Source organism: Herpailurus yagouaroundi, unplaced genomic scaffold (assembly GCF_014898765.1).
Source record: "Herpailurus yagouaroundi ecotype Mexico unplaced genomic scaffold, PumYag 195, whole genome shotgun sequence".
NCBI lineage: Eukaryota > Metazoa > Chordata > Mammalia > Carnivora > Felidae > Herpailurus > Herpailurus yagouaroundi.
Genome location: NW_024412426.1, coordinates 5,545,855 through 5,568,888, shown reverse-complemented (window position 1 = coordinate 5,568,888; position 23,034 = coordinate 5,545,855). Strand labels below are relative to the sequence as shown.

Genomic DNA, 23,034 nt, shown 5'->3' with positions numbered 1-23,034 from the left:
AATGTAGATTTAGTAATCTTTCACAATTTTTAGACATCGTATCAGAAGTTTTTTTTTTTCTTCCTTTAAACAGTATTAGCTCTTTTCCTTTATATATACTCCCCTTGTATTTTATGCCTTTTAAAATACTGGAGCATTCAAGGATTCTAGAATTTGGCAACATGTAGCAAATATCTGAAGTTTTCCTAGGACGTTCATCAGGGGCATTTATTCCTTATCTTCGCGCGTGCTCGTAAATTAATTGTCGAATTGTGGTGCTTTTTAGCGGTTAGTCTTTAAGAAAAACTTATAAATTACTTATGATGGTAAATGGAGATAGCAATGAATAAGCCCAGCATTTTCTTTATTATTAGTTTGTAGAGTTTATAGTTTCAAGTAGAACATGAGTCATGGCAGACGTGGGGACATCTGTGGAACAAGTTTTGGTCATCAAGGGTTGGATCGCTGTTGAGGATGGCAGTACATATTATTCTAGACCAACGCCATCGGATAGTCGAGAGTCACAAAAGTAATGATTTGGCGTTATATTTTTAACAAACCTGTCAGAAAACATTACCACTTACTGTAACTTTTCAGTAATTTAGTTGCTACCTGGGTTACCCAATCTAGTTTAAAGTGGATCGATTTCAAATAAATACAAGGAGATGAAACGGTCATTATATTACTTCAAATGCCTTCTTCCTTCCTTCTGAGTGCAGGTGGAAGAGGGGGCAAATCTTTTTTTTTTTTTTTCCCTCCAATCAGGGAATAAATATTTTGGCATAGAGGGACATAAGCATGCTCTTTTGCCCAATTTAGTTAGGAAGACTGGAATTTAAATCTGTGCCACAGATAGAAACATAACTTTAAGTGAAAAAAAATACTGTCATTATTTACTAGTTTTGATATTGCATTGATTCTAAGCATCTTCGTGTGAACAGGGTCAAAATAGAATTTCATCATTCAAGTGAAAGTAAATGAAATCGGAGATTAAGAAGACTCAGTCTACGATAATATGGAAGCCAGAAAGGGAGGTGCAGCTGTGAATGATATATAATAGAGTCAGTTTCGAGGAGGTAAAGGATTTTTGCTAATTCTTCATGCTCCTGATTCAAGGATAAAAGAGACAGGATTTTAAACCGAAGCGAAAGAGATGAAGGAAATTTTCAAAAGCCACAGACCAGTGTTCTTAGTATGAAATGTGCTGCCAGTCATCATGTCTGAAGGAACATTCTAGAAAGGTTTTGGAAAATTTACATTAGTACTTAGTTCTGAGTCCAACCAGAGTAGAAACAATACGAGCTCTCATTCCACTTATTTCAGTGATATATTTGCCATTCTTTGACTTTAGGGAACATGTCCCCTTGTTCTGAGAATCATCAGACATTTGCAGTTGGTGAATTAAATTGAGCTCCCAACATTGTTTTGAGCCAAAGCTTTTATCATTTAAAAATTTTGAGGGCTAAGTAAAGTTAAATCTGTGAGAATAGATAGATTTAAAAAGAGATCTAATCAATTACTACAATAGTCTCAAGTCAAAAAATCATTGCTAGGAGTCGTGTGCATTCATGTGAGGCTTGTGTAATTAAGCATTTTAACGAAAGCAAAGCTCCATAATTGATATTAGTCACAACTTGCCTGTTGTCCTCCAATGAGACGCAGGTCCAAAAGTTAAATGTCACATGTTTAAAAACCAAATCAGGGGTGCTTGGTTGAGCATCCGACTTCGGCTCAGGTCACGATCTCGTGGTTTGTGGGTTCGAGCCCCACATCAGGTTCTGTGCTGACAGCTCAGAGCCTGGAGCCTGCTTCGGATTCTGCGTCTCCCTCTCTCTCTGCCCCTCCCGTGCTCACACTCTGTCAATCTCTCTCTCAAAAAAAAAAAAAAAAAAAAAAAAAAAAAATTAAAAAAAAATCAAACGGCACTGAGCTTGTAATGTATATTTTATTTTGCACAAGCTTGCATATATACTGCACATACATTCAGTTTAAGAGAAGATGAAAGGCACACAAGGCAATTGGACTACTGTATCCTTTAAGTGGTACAAAGCAAAAGGTAAAAGTTTGGAGAGTATACAAAAGCTTAAAACACACAAAGTAAAACCCCCTACCCACCCACCCCCAACAACTTTTTTCTGTTTTAAAATTTAGTAGCTGCCAAACTAAATTTTTGTACTTTTACTTTAAAATCAATTGTCTACTGCACCTTTTTATTTTCTTTTTAATATGGACAGGGAGTCTCATTTTTTTATCATATCAATTAATATTACAGTACATCCTTGGTAATACAAAATTGTACACCTTCATCAAATAAATTAGGATAAATTAAACCAATAAATTATGCAAAGTCTTCAGAACAATAGACAACAACAAAAATCCACAATTGAAATTGCCTCTAGCTAAAAAAAAAAAATCAAAAATTGACTTTATCAGTTCAGTTATTGTACTATATTCAAATCAAAGGGTCTTTATTACAAAAAAAAAGAGCTTAATAATGCTATTTACAACATATTGCTAAATAATAGAAAGGCAGTGTTTTGTCACGGTTTATACTATATACATATGAAAAATGGCTGGGACGACATTGGGAGAAACTATGACCTTGGATTTTTCTAGGTAGCTCTGAGACCAACCCCAAATACGTTGTTGTTCTAATTCTAATTTTGAAGTGGTAATATGCAATTTCAAAATGCCTTTTCCTCCCACGTAGAGGATTCAAATATTTTTAAAATACAGAATGAATGCATTTTCACAAAAGAGGGCCAGTCTGTTTGCCTTTTCCGCTCACGTTTGTGCATTTTAGGGGGTATCCGATTTGAGAGAGGGCTCCGTTGAATGACTCAAAGTCCAGAGGCTTCCAGATCCTGTTATATTCTTAGAAGGATAATTATAAGAAGATGCAAAGGTTAAATGCCAGTTTTGATCCCAGCTCTGAATATGAACATTTTAGCTTTAGTTTTTTAAGATGGTTTACAACCAACAGATCGACAGAAAACAAAACTGCATTTCCTTCAACATCACATTTAAGTGCAATACAGTAACTGCTTACTCATATAAATCAGTTACATTCTTTTAAGGGGAGCTTTTTGAAAACAATGCTTCTTGTAATTTGCAAACACAGAGTTTTGTACCAGAAGGAAACATTTGTACTATTCACACCAATGAATATTCTATAATATACATGGCAAAGAGATTTTGCTCTGTCCTCACATGTACAGCTTTCAGGGAGTCTGTAAACCACTTTTTCTTTGATGAATTTATGATTGCTTCTGAGGGACAGCCTATTTTTAAAGCCCCCACATCTTCAGCTTTCTGACTTAGTATTAACCTGTGTGTGTGTGTGTGTGTGTGTGTGTGTGTGTGTGTGTGTGTGTTGGGGGTTACTTACTGTTTTCATGTACATAAAAAGAAATTTCATAAATTTACAGAAACTGCATTACCCTTGCCCTTGACATCTGATGAAAGAGACTGTTATCTTTTAAAAGTAGAGAGCAGGATTTTCAAGAATGCTTTCAACTGTCTATACAGTCACTGTAGTGTTCCTAATAAATTCAACAGATGTTGTGAGAATGTAGTTATTTATTAAAATCTCATGTCTTACGTAACCACAGCCATGAGGTTAAATATTTACATTGCTTTATAAAAGTTCCCCTCTTGCTTTAGTGTTTTTGTTTTGCTTTTTTTGTTGTTTTTTACAATTTTTAAAAACAATATTCACCCACATCCCTAGCACAGCAACAAAGATTCTGCAAACATAAAACACTTTAATTAAATAATACTCGGAGGCACAAAGCAAACTTCAGGAATATGTGGGTGAACGTTTCCTTAAATAATGACTACATCCTACCATGTTCCAAGTGGTTTTACCATTTAATGCGAAACGTCCTCCTTAAACAGCCAGAGATACAGTAAGAATTAAATGTTTTGTTGTTGCAAATAGAACATTCTTTTCACAAAACGTAACAAATGTCTAAAATAGGTCCTTAAATCTAGATAGGAAAAGGTAAGCTTTCCACCTCACACGCATATATATATGTATATTTTTACATGTGTGTATATGTGTGCGTGTGTTTACGTTTACCCACCCGCACACACATATATAGCACATGGTATGAAATATTGCTTCTATACTACTTTTCATTAGGCTAAGAAAACACAAGATTTGCACCACAGTTACAAAAAATTGGCTTCTACAAGAATTTTCAAAACTCGGATGCTGCTCAAACAATTGAAGAAAAAATAATTTGCGGTATCAAACTGTTCTAAAAATTCTCTTCTTCAAAAACGTATTCTCCCGCTTTGTTTTAAAAAGACACAAAATATGCATAGCTATCAACGTTATGTCAAACAGCCAGAAAAAAAATCTAGTGTTTATTGCAGCTGTAGTAATTGGAAATAAAGTCAAAAAAGATGAAATCCAAAGCCACAGAAGGCACAAGAACAATTGTACTTGTGGGAAAAAACTGGTATTTTTGAAGGATTTTTAAAAATCCCCCCGCTGGTGCATTTTAGGTCTAGGCACAGACTATAACCTCAAGTGTATATGCAAAAATAATTTCGGGTTAGCAGAAAATAACTGGAAATGTGGTATTTCAACATGCACTTTAGACTTTTTTTTCCTATGTAAACTGTCCCTCATCCTTCACCCTCCCACCTTCGTAGAAAGTTAACTTTCTCCCAAGTAGCCAATTTTTTTTCACTTGGTGAGAGTTGAGCTGAGATTTGAAAGATGGTGATTTAAAACAAACAAACAAACAAAAACAAAAACAGAAAAGAAAAACCCCAAAATTGTTCAATAGGAGTTTTGAGAGACAGGCTTTTGTCACTTTCCAATGCACTGGGAGGCACAGGATTTTACGATCGTAAAAGAGGAAAAACCACCTAAAAACAAAAGTGATCGAGTTCTGTTTCCAGAACAGAGAGATGAGTTTATCCTCAAGCAATTTCTACTCTGAAATAATTTCTACGCCTCAGTGAACATTGAGCGGATGTTATCATAGATAAGCACAATCAACATTGGTTGTGAACACACACTTTTGCTTAATTTGCCTATTTAAATTAGAAAGGCAGGGGAAAATAATACGAAAGATCCAAAGAAGTCTGGAATCAATACCGAATTTGCCCCAGATCAGAAGATACTCGCAATCTGTCTACATAGGTGAATACCCTACGGTTTTGCCTTCTACCTTGCGAATGGCAACACAATGTTGATACGAATTACATGGAACAGCAAAGACCCGGGTGTGTAATGACGTGAACAATGAATTCATACTCTTTCACATGAAGGAAGGCAAAAGAGTGTGACCACAAGTTGAGATTGCTTCCCTACTTTGTGCCGATTCGATTTTCTTTCTTTTTTTTTTTTTTTTTTTTTTTTGGTTTGCATTTTATTCCAATGTAATGATTATCCGAACACGTTTTTTTTTCCACCCCCAGGCAAAGCCGGAACAAGAACAAATTGGATCTGATGGCTCTGTGTGCGTTATGTAGGGGGACACGAGTCGGATGATGCATTTGGCTGTGGGGTGCAGAGTGAAGCCAGGGGCGCTCCTGCCTGTGTTTGCTGCACTCCGTCCACACTGTGTGAGCCTGTTAGCCTCCTGAATGATGCAGGGGCATCATAGGACTGTGCCGTTTAATTTAAAGTCAGCAGGTTTTAAGGCTTTGTGCTGACAATAATTGCCTCCATACATTCCTGTCCATCAGCAGAATTTATAAATGATGTTAAATTGCGGCGATTGGGTCAGCTAGTTAGTCACATGGGCCAACCTGCATTTCTCCAAAGTCAAAGGTGGTTTTTATAAAAATTAAGGAAAAATGGTATTTGTGTTCTCTATAATCTAAATACCAGGTTTGTTCCTGTGTCATTTTAAGTGCGTATCAAATGACTTACAGAGGGGGGGGCGGGGAGGGGGGCTTAGAAAAGCCTGTTAGGATGAACAAGGAATTCTTACTGCATCTGTACACAAAACCCATCTGAAAAAACAAGCGTGAATGCCATACGACTTTTTAAAAGCAAGCATGGGACACTGTACACCTTTGAAAAACTGGAAAAAAATTGAAAAAGGAAAAAGAGGAGAACCATTGAAGAAAGCATAAAATAGCAGCTAGCTTTCTTATGTATGCTGAAATTGTGTCTTTTGGGTTAACCCCAAACCTTCCTATGCCATCCATACACTGTTCGCACATTTTGGTCAGTACTAGCTTCTGAATTAGAAGAGACTTTATCAGTTGCTTTAAAATGTTGTACCTAAAATGAAGAAACACTTAATTAGACTGTCACCGCTCTGAAGATCCATCAGGGTACTGTGGAATTGTATATGAAAATGGGTCATTCTCACACGTGCTCCTCTCCAGAGGTGAAGATCAAGTCAGCCAACGAGCTTCTAATGCAGGCAGGAATTGTACGGGTCAACTTGGGATGTCCTTTATTCCTTGCTATAGAAAGGTATTCAGAAAATAGTGTTTTCTTGAAAAGCGTGTCAAATATTCAGCAGAAATTATAATCCTTCGAAGCACATCAACGAAGTTGAGCAAAGAGTACATTTGAAACGTATGTGCCTCTTAATATCTGAAGTGAACAATAGAAAATGATGCTCTAGGGTTTTTTTTCTCTATGAAGAATGATATATACTCGCTGATGATGAAGAGCCTGCTGTAAAATTTAGAGAGGTAATTTGAACACCGTGTACAAATTCCTAGTCTCATTATGAAAGAGTCAGTTTTGTGTAAAACTGCTTTGCCTCCGTAAGAAACTGGCCCTAGCTTGGGCTCTTTGCCGCTTTTCCTTGGAAAAGCTTGATAGAGATTATTTTCCTTTTTGAAATTTGGCCTTTCGGGGTAACTTTTGAAAAGTGAGCTGTTTACCTGCCGCTGGCATTGTTTTTCAACGTGTGATAAAAAGCTACGTACGGAGTTCCAACCAAACAAAATATTTAAGTTTATGTAGTGGTCTCGTTGAGTTTTCTGGCCTTCTTAGCAGTAAAAACAAGAGACACCCCACCGTTTGGAGAGCGGTCCTGTGTCACGGGCCTCCCTCCACCAACTGCCATTTGCGATAAACCATCAATCGAGCAGAGGCACCTTTGAAATGCCTTTCCTTGCTAATATAGATTTTACACACATCAACATTCTTTTTCCCTGAAAATTAACCCTATTTTTAAGTCTCCAAATGTTAAGGGCTTTGGGCAAAAGTAAACTAAAGACAGAAGGAAAAATAACCATCCCCTTGCAATGGAAAACGAAAGGAAATGGGCGAAAGATGATAAGGGGGAATTACCAGCTGATTTCATAACACATCCATGCCTCCCATACACATATATATGAAATCAAAATCTAGACACGTACAACGTGGACATCCAAAGGGGACTGCTACTATTCATACATTCGAAAAGAGTTGTTGAAATTTCTACTCATGAAGCAGCTCTTGTAGGCAGTTCGGGGATTTGAAAATCTCGGGGACTTCACTATCCAGCTTGCAGATGACCTTGTATATGGCCTTCTTCCAGGAAGGATCAACATCTTTGCCTGCGATAATGGCATTGAAAAACTCTCGTAATGTGATCTGCGCAACTTCCAGGAATCTCTCTGGAACCTGCTGATACAAGGAGACAATGGCATTAATAAAGTTTTCAGTTTCAAGTCTCCAGTTCTTCAAAGGAAACTGAGCTAAGTTCTTTCTTTCAGGAAGGGGCTTACACGGCACCTGCATTTGCTAAAAATGGCCGGCCTCTATTCTCTTATGTAAATTTGTTATATATAGTAGCATTGTAATGTGGGGTTGACAGCTTTGCGAAGTTTTAGAAAGGGACTCGTGCAAAAGATCCACGCAGACATACTGAAAAACTAGGGTCCCCTTCTGAATATCTGGGTGAGAAAAGGGGACACGCACTGTTGGGATTCCCCACTTCGTAAACAGGTGTATTCCAGGTGCAAGTTTCCAGCTAATCTTTCAGAACTTCAATCCTATTTCTCTTTGATTCCCATTGTGAAAACAAAACGTGTTCCCAAAAGCAGGGTAAGAAATAATTGGCCTTTGATAGAAACGAACCCCCCCCCCCAAAGGAAGAAAACCTAGAATTTGTTTCCTGCATAAGTGGAGGGTTATTGACTCACCTGCTGAATTGGATATGAGAGCAATATGCATCACAAAGTACTCTGCATACAGAAAGGAATGAGATAATGACACTAACGCTGAATCTCCAAATACAAAGTTTTAGTGACTCCTAAAATTCTACATCAGAAAGTACTTTACTTTGAGATTAGAATTGTCCCACGACAGTGATTTATGCAGCTGATAATAGTAACGAAAGCTAACATTTTTGGGGTGCTCATTACGTGTCAGGCGCTGTGTTGTGTACTGAGTGTGAATGATGCCATTCAATTCTCCCAACATCTCTATAAGGTGTCATTATCCTCTTTTTTTACAGTGGAGAAAACTGAGGCTCAGAGAGATCAAGGTAATTTTTCAAAGCCCTTATACTCTAAGATAAACATTCTCCAAATGTTCTTTTCAGAACCCCTATTTGTTTATCCTTTTCTTCCAGAGTAACTTAGTAGAAATGTGCATGGGTGTGTGTGCCCGTGTTCTTAATTGCTTATTTCATAGTCTGACCTCTTGTCCAAGAAAACGGTAGCTATTGACGTACTTAGTATTCTTTGTCAGTTACTCAAGGTAAAGCATCCACACCAAGATAAAGGATTTGCAGAACCATTCGGTGAACTCATAATTTTCCAAGTACACACTGACACTCAGTAGATTTCTTTTAGTGGGGGTACTTATACGTTAGTAATGTTTTATTTAACAGCAAGAGCAGACATATGAGGAAGTAAATGCACTGTAGTTGTATGTGTGGACAAGTCTGTCCACACATACGTAAGAAGTGAAAGATTTTCATCTCAGTTCACGTATGCCTCTTAACCAAAGTCCAAGGGAGGTAGTGTCATGTTGAACATATATGATCTCTTCCTCCCCACCTTTTCTCAATTTGTACAATAGACCATTTTAAAATGAGAGTAACTATTAAAGATAACGAAAATGATCACCAGGCATCCCTGTTTGATACATTTAAAATTGGACAAAGAAGTTCACTCCTTCCAGTGGTCAGTCACTCGTCTTCTGTAAAGAAAACTAGTAATTCCCCAGAAAAAGAAGGGACCCCATCTGGGGTCTATCGGAGTCTAGAAAAAGTGAAAATTTTGAGTATCCCCTTCCAAAGACATACACTATGTCCTGGCCAGTTTCTCAGGACATAGCTCCCCCAGATCATCCAAATACCGCCCTGTGCTCCATGGATGGGCAAACTCATACACCCCAATGGCCTTTCCCCGATGAGAATTCATCTGGATTTTCTAGAGAACGTTGGCGATTTCTCCCCAAAACCCCCGAAGATACATTTGTATTTGTGGAACAGGAAGAGCCTGGAGGAAAGATTAGCTCTCCAACTCACCTCGCACTAAATAAAAGGTCATTAGGCAGCCTTTTGGAGTACTCTCCTCTCTTCCCTCAAAGATAATCCTTCACATTTTATCAGATGGGCATTTCTGAGGGAGGGAATTTGGCTGGAGAACGGCGAGGCAGTACAACTACACACTCTAACTACTTGGTTTGGGAGCTGTTAGCCAAATGCTACAGAAACATAATCATAGGCATTTATTAAAATAAACATTTCAAGAAGCGTGGTTTTCCCGGCCATTGGCAACAGAGGCATGACAAAGATCTATGTTCCTCCAACACTTGGGAGACTCACCATAGCATGAGAGCTGTAAAGGACAGTGGGTATGTCCTTTACAGATGAAGTCAGAGAAGGCCAGAAGCCCCTCCACACCAAGGGCCCCACAGGAGGGCTGGGGCACCGGGGGCCAAGAGGTATTGCTGGAGACCGTCAGAGGACAGAGATACATCTAGAACAGCATCAGCACTACAGGAGGGAGGGAAGCGTAGTTCTAGGGTTTGCCTGAGAACAAATCGAAGGAACTTCTCTGGGGGAGCACGTGGATTCCACCCTATCGTTATCATCCGCCATGCTTGTTAATGGTTTTTAGTGAGTTTTTATCTTGTTTGAAACATTCATTTCTTTTGGTAGCCATCTTGGGCTGTCCTCTCCCATCTTTTGTATTTATGCCTTGTGTTGTTTAAGTAATGAATTTATCGCAAGATGTCTTTAGATAAAGAGCCATGGTTTCTATTGTTTGTCTCCCCCATAATGCTTAGTCTTTCATATTGAGAACTTGCCTTCTACTTTAATCCATATTACTCTAGAGTCACACTTACCTTCTCCCTCAATATTTAAAAAAAAAAAGAAGTTTTAAAATAACAATGAAGAAAGATAGCATTTAAAGAGTTGGACTAGATCTCAAAACTCATTTTCTAGACAAAGAAACGAGACTCTACAAGATGACTAAATTATGAGAGGAGACTCATGTGAAATAACATGTCCAGGTGTCTTATCATTAAACCATGCTGGCTCCTGCTTAGTGCCTTTTCAGTAACTTCTATTTAGATGAGGCATCAAAACCTTGACAAGCTGTGGATCTGTGACTGAGAAAAATCACGAAGAGCTGGTAACTTCAAAATAAATGTGAATGGTACAAAGGATTCCCAGGGGGAGACTTGGGTTATTAGTTTATGTTTGAGAAGGGATAAATACTTTTGGAACAAATGGAATGGTTTGCTAATTTAGTGCTTACTTTGAAGCAATAACTCCTACAACGGATTGGGCTGGTTTAAAGCAGTTGATAATGAGAAATCCTCTAATACTAGAGCAATGAATCTTTTTTGGTGGCTCCAGAGAGGTAAACTGATGAGTAACAACTGATCTTTTGAGAGAGTGGTCAAGGAGTTCCATCCACAGGTAGAAATACCACCCATGAGAGAAGAGACCTTTACCTTTCTGCTTCAAAACTTTCCCCAGCTCCATTTAACAGAGTAAGAGGGGGGTCCTTTCTGACTTGGGGGGGGGGGGGCGACTATCTTAGAATTCGGGCTTAGGAGAATGATGTTGCCATATTTTTCTGTACCTCTTCACACCTAATGGATTTCCAATCACTAACAAACATCTGCAGAAAATCCCTTAGTGACAAGTAATCCCTTATCTAGGTTTCTTTTAATAGAACCCAACAATCTGCAGAATGAACCCCAGAGTCTCTCCTCAGCATCAGGTGGTAACAGTCAATCAAGCCCCTGGAATGCAAGACAATGCAGGCTGCTGGGAGGGGGGAGGGAAGGCCATGCCTTTGGACATGCCACAGGGGAAAAACAAAAGGCTTCCAAAGACTCTGGCTGCAACTCCGAGGCTATTGTGAGAGCTGCTGGTGCCGAGTGTTCTTCAGGAGAGGAGAATGGAAAGTTTGCCTGATACAAAGGCATCCCAATATAGGAACCTCACCCCAAATGGTCTTGCCTCTCCTTGCCTTGATATTTGGAGGAGAATATAATTGCGAGGAGGTACTTGAAGGCACTTAAAAATTTGAAGGGGGCTGGCTACCAGCATCTACCAATTTCATCACAATTGTTTGTACTTGAGTCTCCTCAGAGCAAACAAGGGCCTTATGGGCTTTGATGAAATGGGGAAATCGGGAGGATGTTTTCCAACCTGCTCCAGCTGTGCCCGGGTTGCGCGTGCGCGCACACACGCACCCAGGCGCACGCACTCACGCGCACTCACGGTATGTTGGGTGAACGGCTGTTTTGCTGGGTGGTGGTGGTTGTTTTGTTTTGTTTTGTTTTGTTTTTTTCCTTTCTCAGAGTGAGTGGCAAAGACACATTTTCCCCCTGTCTTCCTCCTCCTCTTCCCAGTTGCTTTACCTTCAAGGATGATTTGTTTTATTAAACTGACTGTCCCTAGCCTCTGCAGTACATAATAAAAGCCTGACAGAGCAGGCTGCCTGCCTTCTGTGTCCTGCAGACACTCATCATAAGTGTCAGGACATACCAAGGTTAGTGGTCACTGCAAGTGTGCTCGCTGGCCCAAACCTTGCCAAACGCTCTTGGCAGCTGAATGAATGTCACAGAGAATAGAAAGGGAATTACAAAGGTTAAAAAGAAGACAGCCTCTCTTATTTTCTGGAGACGAGAGAAGCTGATTTTTCACACCTCTGAAATATCCCCAAGCTCATCCCTTGGCCTTCAGCAGGGGACCTGAGCCTGGTCCCTCGCACAGCTCCCCACGGATGCCTCTCCATCCTCGATCCCCTTTAAAAATCGGTCCACTGGCCTGATTTCAGCAGTGAGATGATCTGCGCTGAAACGGACAGAAAACAAACCAGGCATGGTGCTCTCTCCCCAGCCCCTCCCCCATGGCCAAAGGCTCAAATGGCTTATCAAGGTTATCAATAGATCACAATCTTATCAAGGGAGATCATCTTTTCAACTAGTTTTTTTTTTTTTTTTTTTTTTTCCCCCAACTTACTCTGACTGGGAAATGTAAAAGGAAACCTATGCATGGGCAGGAGTATTTAAGGGATGGAAAAGTAAAATCCTGGCTAGTATTTTGGTGAATTAGTTTGTGTGTGGGTTTTCTCTCTTCTTCCTCCTCCATTTTTTTTTTTTTAATACTATAAAAGGGCAATAAAATGCTGACTGTAAGAAGACAATGTCAAGGAGAAAAGGGTACTGGTATTTTGGATACTCTTCACTGCTCGCCTTGGAGAGAGAGTTATTCTTGTCACAAACCCTTTTGTCTGCATCTGCTGACTGCTTGCCTGTAGCCAGCAGCATACTTTAACTGTTTTGTCACCTCCTAACATCACATGCATCAGCTGTTGGGCTTTTGTTACGGGTATTGTAGAACTAATCCACTGTGGCTGTTCTACTGTGCAGTAAATAAAACAGAAACGGGCTTCTCAGACAATTCTGCATGAATATTTCAGATGGCTTTACAACTCCAATTCACAAAATCAAATAAATAAATAACTCCCCCAGCCTCTACCCGCACAGAAACAAAACCCCTCAAACTAGACCCAGATGCCTCCAAGTCAACCGCATTGAAGACACTGACTTGAGCCTTCAAGCAATTGTTTCAGTGAAGTTGAAAGAATAATGCTCTCTACACTTGAACACCGCAGTATTCATACTTGTTATTAGCGTTAGACACATCTAATTCCAAAAGCTGGGTAAGCAGCTTTGGAAATCTGGAGAGCCACTTTTCTCCTTGGGCTTTGTACAAAACTTAAAAAAAAAAAAAAAGTAATGCCATCAGAAATACATAGAGTTGCCTTGTCAAACCCCTTTCACTGTTTCCATCTGCATTTTCTTCCCTCCCACTTATCAAAGGGGTCAAAGGAAGATGCTTGTGTATCTAGTTCATCCCAAGAGCCTTTCCAAAATGTTTAACCTGGGTAGGAGCACAAAAGGAAAATCGAACTTCGGGCTGGGATTTACATCATGAGTTCTCTTATAGTATAAAACAATACACTAATCATACACAGCGAGGCATTTTCTAGATGACTTCTAAGTGTCTTTGGAGAAGCTACAAACAGAAAGGGTCTCTGCACACACACGCACATGTGCACACACACACAGACACGCGCACACACACACACACACACACACACACACACACAGGTCCTAGGAAAGAAGACAAAGTTGAAGTACTTTCCCGAGCATTCATTCACCCTGGTGTGCACATGATTCCTCTAAACAAACTCTCCCATCCCCGCTGTTTGTTAAGTAAATATTGATCAAGGAGAGACATAGCTCCTGACGGCAGTGGCACAAGCTGGGGACTTAAACTGCAGACAGAGTGGACTTAAATGGATAAACTCAGATGCTTTAGTTACTCCTCACAGAGATTATCAGATGAAAAGGCAAGAACAGATACGTTATGGCTGCTCCTCTCCGCTGTCTTGTTCGTACTGAATTTTTCTGTCAGAGGCAGAGGAGGAAACCCGGAGCTTTGAAATGCAGTTACAGGACACTGTTACTAAGGGTCTCCCCTGCAGTCGTGCACGCGTTTATCCTGTGTGTATGACCGGGGACTAACTGGGCCTGAAGGCAGACAGGGTGCAGGATGCTGCCCAGGGTGCGCTGTGGGATTGTGTCCCAAAGCCCTGTCATGGTGGGGAAGCATTAGGTAGGAAAGCAAACACGAATGTGCTTTGGAGAGCAAAAAATACCACCCAGATGTTAGGTGGTGCTTCGAACCTTTAAGGAAGAATCCAATAACTGGGAAGAGTTCCACTGTGATTAATAAATGTGCGCAAAGCAGTATTTTGAAAGATGCCTTGAGGATGTTTGCTTGAGTAATTTTACTGGCTGAGTCAACAAGTTGACAAAGTTGCTCTGCATTTCCTAAGTTTTGTTCCAGTCATGTCACGATTGTGACTTGAGTCCCTATCAGGAGCTGCAGGGCCCTGGGTGCTTCCCTGGGAAGGCCAGGTTTTAAATCGTCTCTAGAGATTAGGTTTTGTACCTTAATTAATCACTGAGCACCGCGGTCAAAGAACAAGGTGTCGTATTTAGAGTTCCCACCAAATGGCTACGCGGTGTTTAAATTTTATGAGGTTGCTCACACCTACGTTTGGAAGGCCTGGCATTATCTGGGGAGCACTGGTCGAGAAGCCACTTGCCTACGTCTGCCGGGTTATACCTGATGAGGCAAAGGAAGGTTCTATGGCAGCAACCAGGCTTCACACTAAAGTCTCTTTCACTCTGATGTTCCAAGTGGCGTTCATCTTTCAGGGAACTTAACAGGATTGGATCAGCGTGATCATGCAGTTTTAGGCCTACGAGTGGGCTCACTTCCTAGTAACATGTTTTGCTACTTAAATATGTGAAGAGTAAATGCTTATAGGAAGTGGCTATAGTTCAAGGCTGTCCTTAAAAAAAAAACCCAAAAAGACAATAAAACAAAAACACCCCCCCCCATGTTTCCTCTAAGCAAAGGAACACATAGCAGTAACAGTCTGTATCATATTTTTTTTTTTTTTACAAACCTTCAAAAGAACAATGTTCTGTTGAGCAAAATTCAGTAGCATTCTGTAAACATTAATTTAAGGAAATCAATAGACTCAGTGAGCTAAAGCCATATTGCAAGATAAACTGGCCAGAGTGCCACTTTGTCAAATAGATTTTCGTTTTCTCGGCGAGATAAAGACAGTTTCAAAACGGGGGCAAACGTGTTGCAACCAAGGTTTGAAAAGTATGTGGCCTTCAAACAGTCTGCTTGTTCCTACTGCAAAGCTGGACAAACATACTTTAAAAATGATAAGATGGCTTCGAATTGATGTGGCTTTCAGATTTTATGGACAGTAGGTTTCTTGGTTGTCTCCCAGGCAAAAAAGTAAGACCAAATCCCACGCGTTCTGAACACAAAAAATTGTACTTGGGAGAAAGGGTTAAAGTGTCTTGAGAAAGGGAGCTTTGGGGGCAGGTGTCAGTTGGCGCTTGACTTTAAAAAAGAAAGGAAGAAAGAAATCTTTATTCATGCTGACCTGATGGGCAACAGGCCTTCTTGCCAAAATCCAAAAGCCAAACTCTCTGGTGGGCTTGGGATCAGAGGTTTCAGCTGGTGGGAGCCGCTCCGGTTCTGTGCTCGCCACGCAATGTCATGTTAATGCGCGAGGGGTGGGGGCGGGGATGGACACCAGGGCCCCCAGGTTTCCCCAGGCCAGCCTGAAAGAGCGGCAGGGATCGTCGGAAAAAGTGGCAAAAGGAAAGCATGTCTCTCCGTCTGTCGCCGCGGCAGGGACGGACACTGAGCCTGTGGCAGGACGCTTCCAAGTTAAACCGCCTGCCGTCATCCTCCAGTGCCATACCAGTCCGTACACCTGCCAGCGGAGGGGCAAAAAAGATGGGACGTGGTAGAAATGGCCCACTGGAGGGAATGCAAGAAAAAGAAGGAACAGTCACGTGGAAACTGCAAGGAGGGAGGTTAGGGGCCCGCCTTGAGTGGAGAAAGGAACGCCACGAAAAAGCATCACGCGTGGGCTTTGGTCTGTAGCGCGGGCAGCGGGGGGCCACTCCAGACTATCACCCTCACGCGGACCTCTCTGACAGCAGCCTGAAGGAAGCACGGAGGCATGCCCTGAGTCTTTTCTTGGTTTCCTCACCTGACTTGAGTCTTTCTCTTTTCAAAGTGCTCTTTAGAATATACAGAATGCACCATAAAATGTCTACACCCTTAAGATGTTGATAACATCTGTACGGATACAGACAGCGTACGATTATCAACGCATGTGCTAGGATGGAGCGTTTTGAGCAGTTGTGACTTCCGGTGATAAAAATAAAAGAATGTCTTAACATCTATTCTACCTGTTAACAATTTGTGTGTACTTCTTAAACGGTGTAAACATTCCATCGGTAACGCTGCGTAGAGATGTCAAGATAAATAAAACCATCTCTCCCCTATCCCAAGAAAAGGAGGTACTATATAATAAGCTCTTATGGTAGAGTTTAGAAGAAACTCTATGACACTGGCAACAATTGTTCAGAGGGGCTGAAATGTGGTTCACCGAATATGATGAAAATGGCCTGGAAGTCTTGGCGATGTACGTGTCAGGTAACACAATGATTGTCACGTCATTTCTGGTGACGGAGTCAATTCTCCTTCCTTCCCAAACTCTGCACACGTTTCAAAGAGTGATTCTCCACGTTTTAACAAACAAAACAAACAAATGAATAAAATTCGCCAAAAAGAAAATCAGGGGCAAAGTATTAAAAACTAAAGTCTAATACTTTCCCCAGTCTCGGCACCCCCCCAGACACTATGAAAAGACTCTTAGACCTTAAAAACAATTGGAAGCCTTCTGCTGGAATAATGCGGCTGGCAGGCTCTTCAGGTAAGAGCTCGAGCGAGACTATTTCGTCAAAGAATCAGAGGGTTTGGGGACCCCAGGACTAGGAGAGAGTCCATATTCTCCAAAAGAGTGAAACAACCTGAGCCAGCCGTTGGCAATCTTTCTCTGAAAAGGGCTAGAGAGTAAACACATAAGCTTTGTGGGCCACATTCTGTCTCCGTTGCACGTTCTTCTTCTTGTTTACAACTTTTTAAAAATATAAAAACCATTCTGAGCTTGGAGTCATAAAAGACAGGCCGCGGGCCAGATCTGGCCCATCCGCCAATAGTCTGCCAACCTCTGCTCTTAGCCAAACTTGAGGGCTAACCCTTCTCCTGAATGCGCCTTCATTCTTCACTAATCCTGTGTGCCTCACTGGATCAGCACACTCCTTGTTCTCGCTGGGTAGCTGGGATTGATTCACCCAAATTCAACCTGCAAAGTCACGCCATTCCGCAGATGCGCTGAAGGCTGCCCGTGTCTATGGGATCAGAGCTAAACCACGCCCGGAGATGGTCAAGGACCGGGAAGACTTGAGTCTTGCTCTGCCTTGATGGGGAGCTTCTCGTGAGGAACTTTCCTGCCAGTAAATATTCGATCGTACGAGACGGAGGGATCTGTACCTCCTTCACAACACATCAAATGAATCAGCTCGACACTTAGATTAAAAAAACAAAACAAAACAAAAACCCCAAAATAAGCAGCGTACCAGTCACCGTGCAGTGTTAACTAACTTCCCTTCAAGGCAGCCCCACGAATTATGTGCCACTGGCGTCTGAGTTCAAGACAGGCTGATAGTGCTTAAAGTTTAACTTTTGCTACAATTACTGGGTGAGGTGGTAAGATAAATAGGGCCAAGCTCGGTGCCATTCTTGGACGGGAGATTATCCAAAAACAACAAGACATAAACTCTCCAATATTGCACAAAAGGAAGCTGGGGCACAGATAATCCACAGTTACTCCTGTTTCGTTCGAGAATGCATTACGTGATTGTTTTCTACGGCAGGTTTATCTTCGTAATTAAGCTTTGCCGAGGCTGACATGGAAACTGGTCTGCGTTGCCCTGTATTCCTGCTGATGGAGCATGTGAGGGAGGAGCCCAAGGAGAAACTGTTAGGAAGCAGAGTTCAGGCAGGACGATGAGAACAGCACCACTCACCGCGAGCACCAGGAAAGGCACTGTGAGATGTGGGTGATCATCAAAAGAGTGCTTCCAAGAACACCGGATCCTGGGAGAGCCTGTCACTCTGCTAACAATAGAGGATGCATCCCAAATCATATCCGGGCTGCTCTGAGAAAGGACTGGGATTAAACACTCCAGTCCCATCTTTTGGTTTTGCCCAAAACATCTTTGTTCTGTCAGACAAATTCTATTTTGTGCTTCTAGAGTATCCTGTTGGTCTCTCCTCCACAATTACCCTTTGCAAAACTAAGGATGAGCTGTATTTCAAAGCAACCTGAGGGCTTGTGAATGGCTTTGAAATTCCCTTTTCAAGAAAGGTAAATAGTTTGGAGAAGGGGAGAAACAGATTCCAGAATGGCCCCTGGGGCCCCTGGGAGCCCCCTCCACCCATGTCAACGGCTCACTGGGCTTGAGGTGACATTCACGGTGGGGAGTTTTAGGGTGGTGTCGGGGATTGGCCCTTGCCTTGGCCCTGCTGAAAGGCACTTACAGGAGTCTACATAAAAACGATCTTGTGTACCTTCAGGTCACTGACAATGATACATCTTGGAAAATCGTCTCTATATTAAAGGAAATGCAGCGGCCTTGAAACCAAAGCCTCTCATCTTCTTCTACCTACTTCTGGTTATTTCTCGACCGTTAGAACCACTCAAACCCCCACACTTGTTCTCAGTCAACGTTATTGTCACCTTTTATGAAAAGTCACTTGTACAACCAGATTTCACTTTAAAATGTTACGGTAGCCCCCCCCCCCCAAAAAAAAGGGAAGTTGGGGACTACGACCAGAGGAAGATAAAAAAAAAAAACACTTATCCAAATGACTTGTGTGAAGATTTGCCACCTGTCAACCACACACATGAGCACATACAAAACCCCAGTGGAAAAGACTTTCCTGATGGAGACTGTTACCATGTTGGGCGTCCCTAAAAGAAAAGGTGGTAATGCCTTTGCAAAAATTACCAGCCAAGCCTAGCAAGGAAGGTAGTTGTGTGAGGGGAGGTGTTGTAGATTAAACAGAGGTTGATGCGTATCACAAATGCCAGCCGTCTGGGTCGATGTCGGGCATACAGGAAGACGTACGGGAACAGGTACACAGACAATCCCTTAGTTGTCCTGTTCTATACCATCTCCCAGAAAACCCACTTGCACGAGGGCCTCAAGGACGAATGTCCTCATTGCTTGGCTGCCCTAGCCAACACAACGAATAAAGTGAGCAGCAAGTATCACGACTAGTGCCAACTCAGTCAACAAATGTTTATGAATTTAAAAAATTAGTCCCTATAATCTCAGCGAGGGAGCTGCCACGTCTCCAAGGGCACCGCTGAGATTTAGATCTGCGAAGAGGGCCTTGGGAGAACACTGAAATGGGCACCCTAGAGATGTTCGCTGAGATAATTAAGCCACAGCAGAGCCACACGGGTGGAAGTGGCCCCACATGGACACCATCTGGATTCCTAGGGGCTCCGCAATCACTGCTTAAAGCTTTGCATCATGCCCAGGATTTATTGAGAGAATGCAGAATGTCTTTATTCTAGAATCACAGAATTTCAGAGAGAGAACAAAGCTCCGTGTTTAATCGTATCACTTTACAGGTGAGCAGAGTGGAGCCCAAAATAGACAGGTGTTGCCCGAACTAGACCCTCCGATCCAGGGTTCCCTCCCCCAGACCCCATCACCCCATCGCTGCTCTTCTCATCTAGAACCCATGACTCCAGAATCCTGGAGCTGTGCCAGGCTGGTGTCACCTTTACAGCCACACTTGGGGCAGGAAGAATCACTTTCTGTTTTTAAAACCAGTTTTGCATTGACTCTTTGTCCCAATTCTGATGAGAACTGCCTCTTCCGCTCATTTGTTTGTTTGCCTATTTAGGGTCAGCGGGAAATGGCGCAACCGTGGAGCTACTGATAACGGCAACAAGGTAACTTTTACTTGGCTCTAGGAATTAATAAAAGCAAATGCTTATACGCACTTACTGTGGGCTAATATATTCGTGCATATTCATTTAATTCTCAAGACCACTCGGTGAGATACTTGCTATCATTTCCCCCATTTTATAGATGAGGAGACTGAGGCACAGAGCGCGGGTAAGACATTTGCCAAGGTTTCAATGCTAGAAAGTGGCAGAGCTGGGTTTTGATCCCAGGAACCGGTTCCAGGATGCATGCTGTTCGTGAGGCTCTACTCTATTATAATCAGTTCAGGACCACGGACATGGCAAAGACTCCCCAAAGGATTTCCTTTTTCAGATTTCAAGGTGATGCTTTTATTTGTATAAAATAACACCTACTTGTAAGTGACCATTTTGTTTCCTGCCTGAGAATAATTTAGAGACCAGAGCTTTCTTGCTGTAGTTATCATTGTTATAGGCTCAAACCCAAGACTAAGGCCACATCTTCCCGATATCAAACACTCCGATACTTTTTCAACAAAAACACCGAAAACATCCAGACAGTAGGGCGGGTCTGCCCATTTTTCATCTGGCCGGATATGTCCCGTGGACACATTAAGATCTGCCAGAATTGTTGCCAAGCGTCTCATAAATTGGTCTCATGGGATCATTTTAACCAAAAAGTGCTAACTGAGAAGCTCCTCAAGAAATCCAACTTCCGAGGATAAACTTTTGGGACAGTCCAAGCAAATCGCATTGGGTGTGTGTGAGAGAGTTATCATCACCAAAGCGTGGCGTGGTGGCCCACAGCTGGATTTCTGTCCCCTTGGCCGGGTACTGCGCTGTCCCTCACGAAGTCACAGTCATGCCAGAAGCGCATCACAGAAGGGCAGCTAAAAGGATCAGGGGTGGCCCACGGACTGTCTGAGATTAGACTTTCAAAAAGGGTTAGAGCCCCTTAATCTGGACAGATGAAGATTAAGAGGGAGGAATGATCAAAGTCCATAAAATCAGAAAGGAAATGGAGAATGTGGCTACAGTTCTGTTCACAAATCCCAGGATATCGTAACAAGGGCCATCCCTTTGGAGTTCCAGGAAAATGACTTCAAGAGCCATAAAAAGAAGACACAATTTTCATAGCAGGTAATAAATTTAGAGAATTGTCATCTTGAGGAGTGGTATCCTCTGAGAATGCAGTTAGGTTTGAAAAAGGCTTAAATAAACCTATGGGTGATAAAACCATAATGAGGTAGGGGCGCCTGGGTGGCGCAGTCGGTTAAGCATCCGACTTCAGCCAGGTCACGATCTCGCGGTCCGGGAGTTCGAGCCCCGCGTCGGGCTCTGGGCTGATGGCTCAGAGCCTGGAGCCTGTTTCCGATTCTGTGTCTCCCTCTCTCTCTGCCCCTCCCCCGTTCATGCTCTGTCTTTCTCTGTCCCAAAAATAAATAAAAAACGTTAAAAAAAAATTAAAAAAAAAAAAACCATAATGAGGTAATAATGGAAGGTTGGGAATGTTCTAGGGATATCCTGAGTCTTTTGAAAACGAGTCCATCAATGACAGGTACCAGCCCCTCCTCACAGTCTTCCCGCCTGGGGCTGGGTGGCCTCCTGACGCGACCACCTCTCTTCCCTTCCCTTTGCCAGACAGGTTATTCCTAAAATTCCGAACGGGGCTCCGTGACTGCAAAGCTTTCGGACCTGGTACAATACGACAACTCATTCCTTGGAGGGAGTTTTCTTTATTCCTCACCAATGTCTTTGTCCTAATGTCTGTGATTCCCATAAAAATATGAACTTAATCCTGAAAACAAACCAAAAAATCTATGCTTTGCTCAAAGATAGAGACATTAAAACATCTTCTGTTGCCGTGGTTGGGGGGATAAAAACTGGTGAAACTCTCCCCTGGGGAAGCTACTCATTGTATGCTAACACAGACCAATGAATTCAAACTTAAGGGGAAATTAAACGTCCCTGATTATGTAGCACCTATCACAGCCCAAGGTATTGAACTCTGAAATTTCCCACAGTTAATAGAAAAACCCGCACACCTGAACAAATGCCATGGTTCTGTGAAATATACAGAACAAAACTTAAGAGAAAAGCTTTAGCTCCTTTCCCAAAGAGCCAAGTGTTAATCACTTTAAATATCTAATAATAGGTCATTGTCGGGGGCTGGGGAGGTTAGGGCCACGGAAGGAGGCAGGGGACTTCGGTAGGGGGTAGAAAGGGGATGAAGATTCCATTCAGAGAAAGAGAACCTTCAGACAACTGTAACACGCACAGCGAAGCATGAAGAACCTTTTCTGTACTCACGTTTTAGACTGCTTTCTAAAAATTGATAAAATGTGGCAAATGAAGGAACCAAGGGGAGGAAAGGGGTGGGGATGGAGGAGAAAGGCATTCGTCCAATAAGCAATAGCTAGTAACTCCTAACCCCAACCCTATCTACCTACCGTCACAGAGTGGGGGCTGTCCCTGGGCATCTATTCAAATTCCAAGTTTGAAAATGTGAGTCCTCACGTTGGGGAGCCATTCCAAGTCACTGTTCACTTGGGGAATGGAAAAGTAGGAAGGTGGCAAGGGGCGGGGATGGGTTAAGGGGTAGAGTCACCCCGTTTCTCTTTGTAGCCTGCAGAGTGATTTGGGCAAGAAAGCTGGGACATCTGGAGTTCAGAAGTCGAGGAAAATGGGAAGAACCGGGAAGATGAATACATGATCATCAGCTACACAAAAGAACGGAGCAGAAAGAAGCCTGGATTTGGGCACTCGCGTCTGGCAAGGAGGCCAGCAGCAGGGCTAATGAAGCATTTGTGGTGTGGGACGCTTGCCAGCACAACAAAGAAGATGTGCTGGGGCTCTGCACATGTGCCGGGGCCCCCAGAGCAAAATAAGGACATAATCACCATCAGTGTCACAGACCAGACTGTACACAAGGTGACAGGGGAGGGGGGGGGCCCTGTAATACACACACAGGGAGGACGCGCCACGGCCCACGGCGGCTGCTGCCCTGAGGCCGGGGACGCAGGCAGTTACCCACCTCTCTGTCTCTAGCTGTCTCTCAAATCCTGAGGTCGGGCTCGGCCCCACCATTGGTGGGTGTTTCCCGTGCAACCCAAGTTACTCCTGACGGGGCAGCAGACAGCTGAAAAGCTGAAGAGAGTGTTAGACTGGTGGAAAAGGGCTGAATAAAGGGAAGCAGAAGGCGGG

General features: G+C 42.4%; 1 protein-coding gene across 7 annotated transcripts in view; it reads right to left on the bottom strand.

The window, feature by feature from the left end:
• Positions 1–1,905: 1,905 nt before the first annotated feature.
• PROX1 (prospero homeobox 1) overlaps positions 1,906–23,034 on the bottom strand; it is a 52,985-nt gene continuing 31,856 nt past the window's right edge. For 6 of the 7 annotated variants that reach the window (XM_040446448.1, XM_040446452.1, XM_040446449.1 and 3 more), the window contains one exon: positions 1,906–7,576. In XM_040446448.1, coding sequence (XP_040302382.1) covers positions 7,388–7,576 — 189 coding nt within the window. In that variant the 3' untranslated portion in view covers positions 1,906–7,387. The remainder of the gene's footprint in view (positions 7,577–23,034) is intronic. The other variant, XM_040446454.1, reaches the window with a different exon arrangement.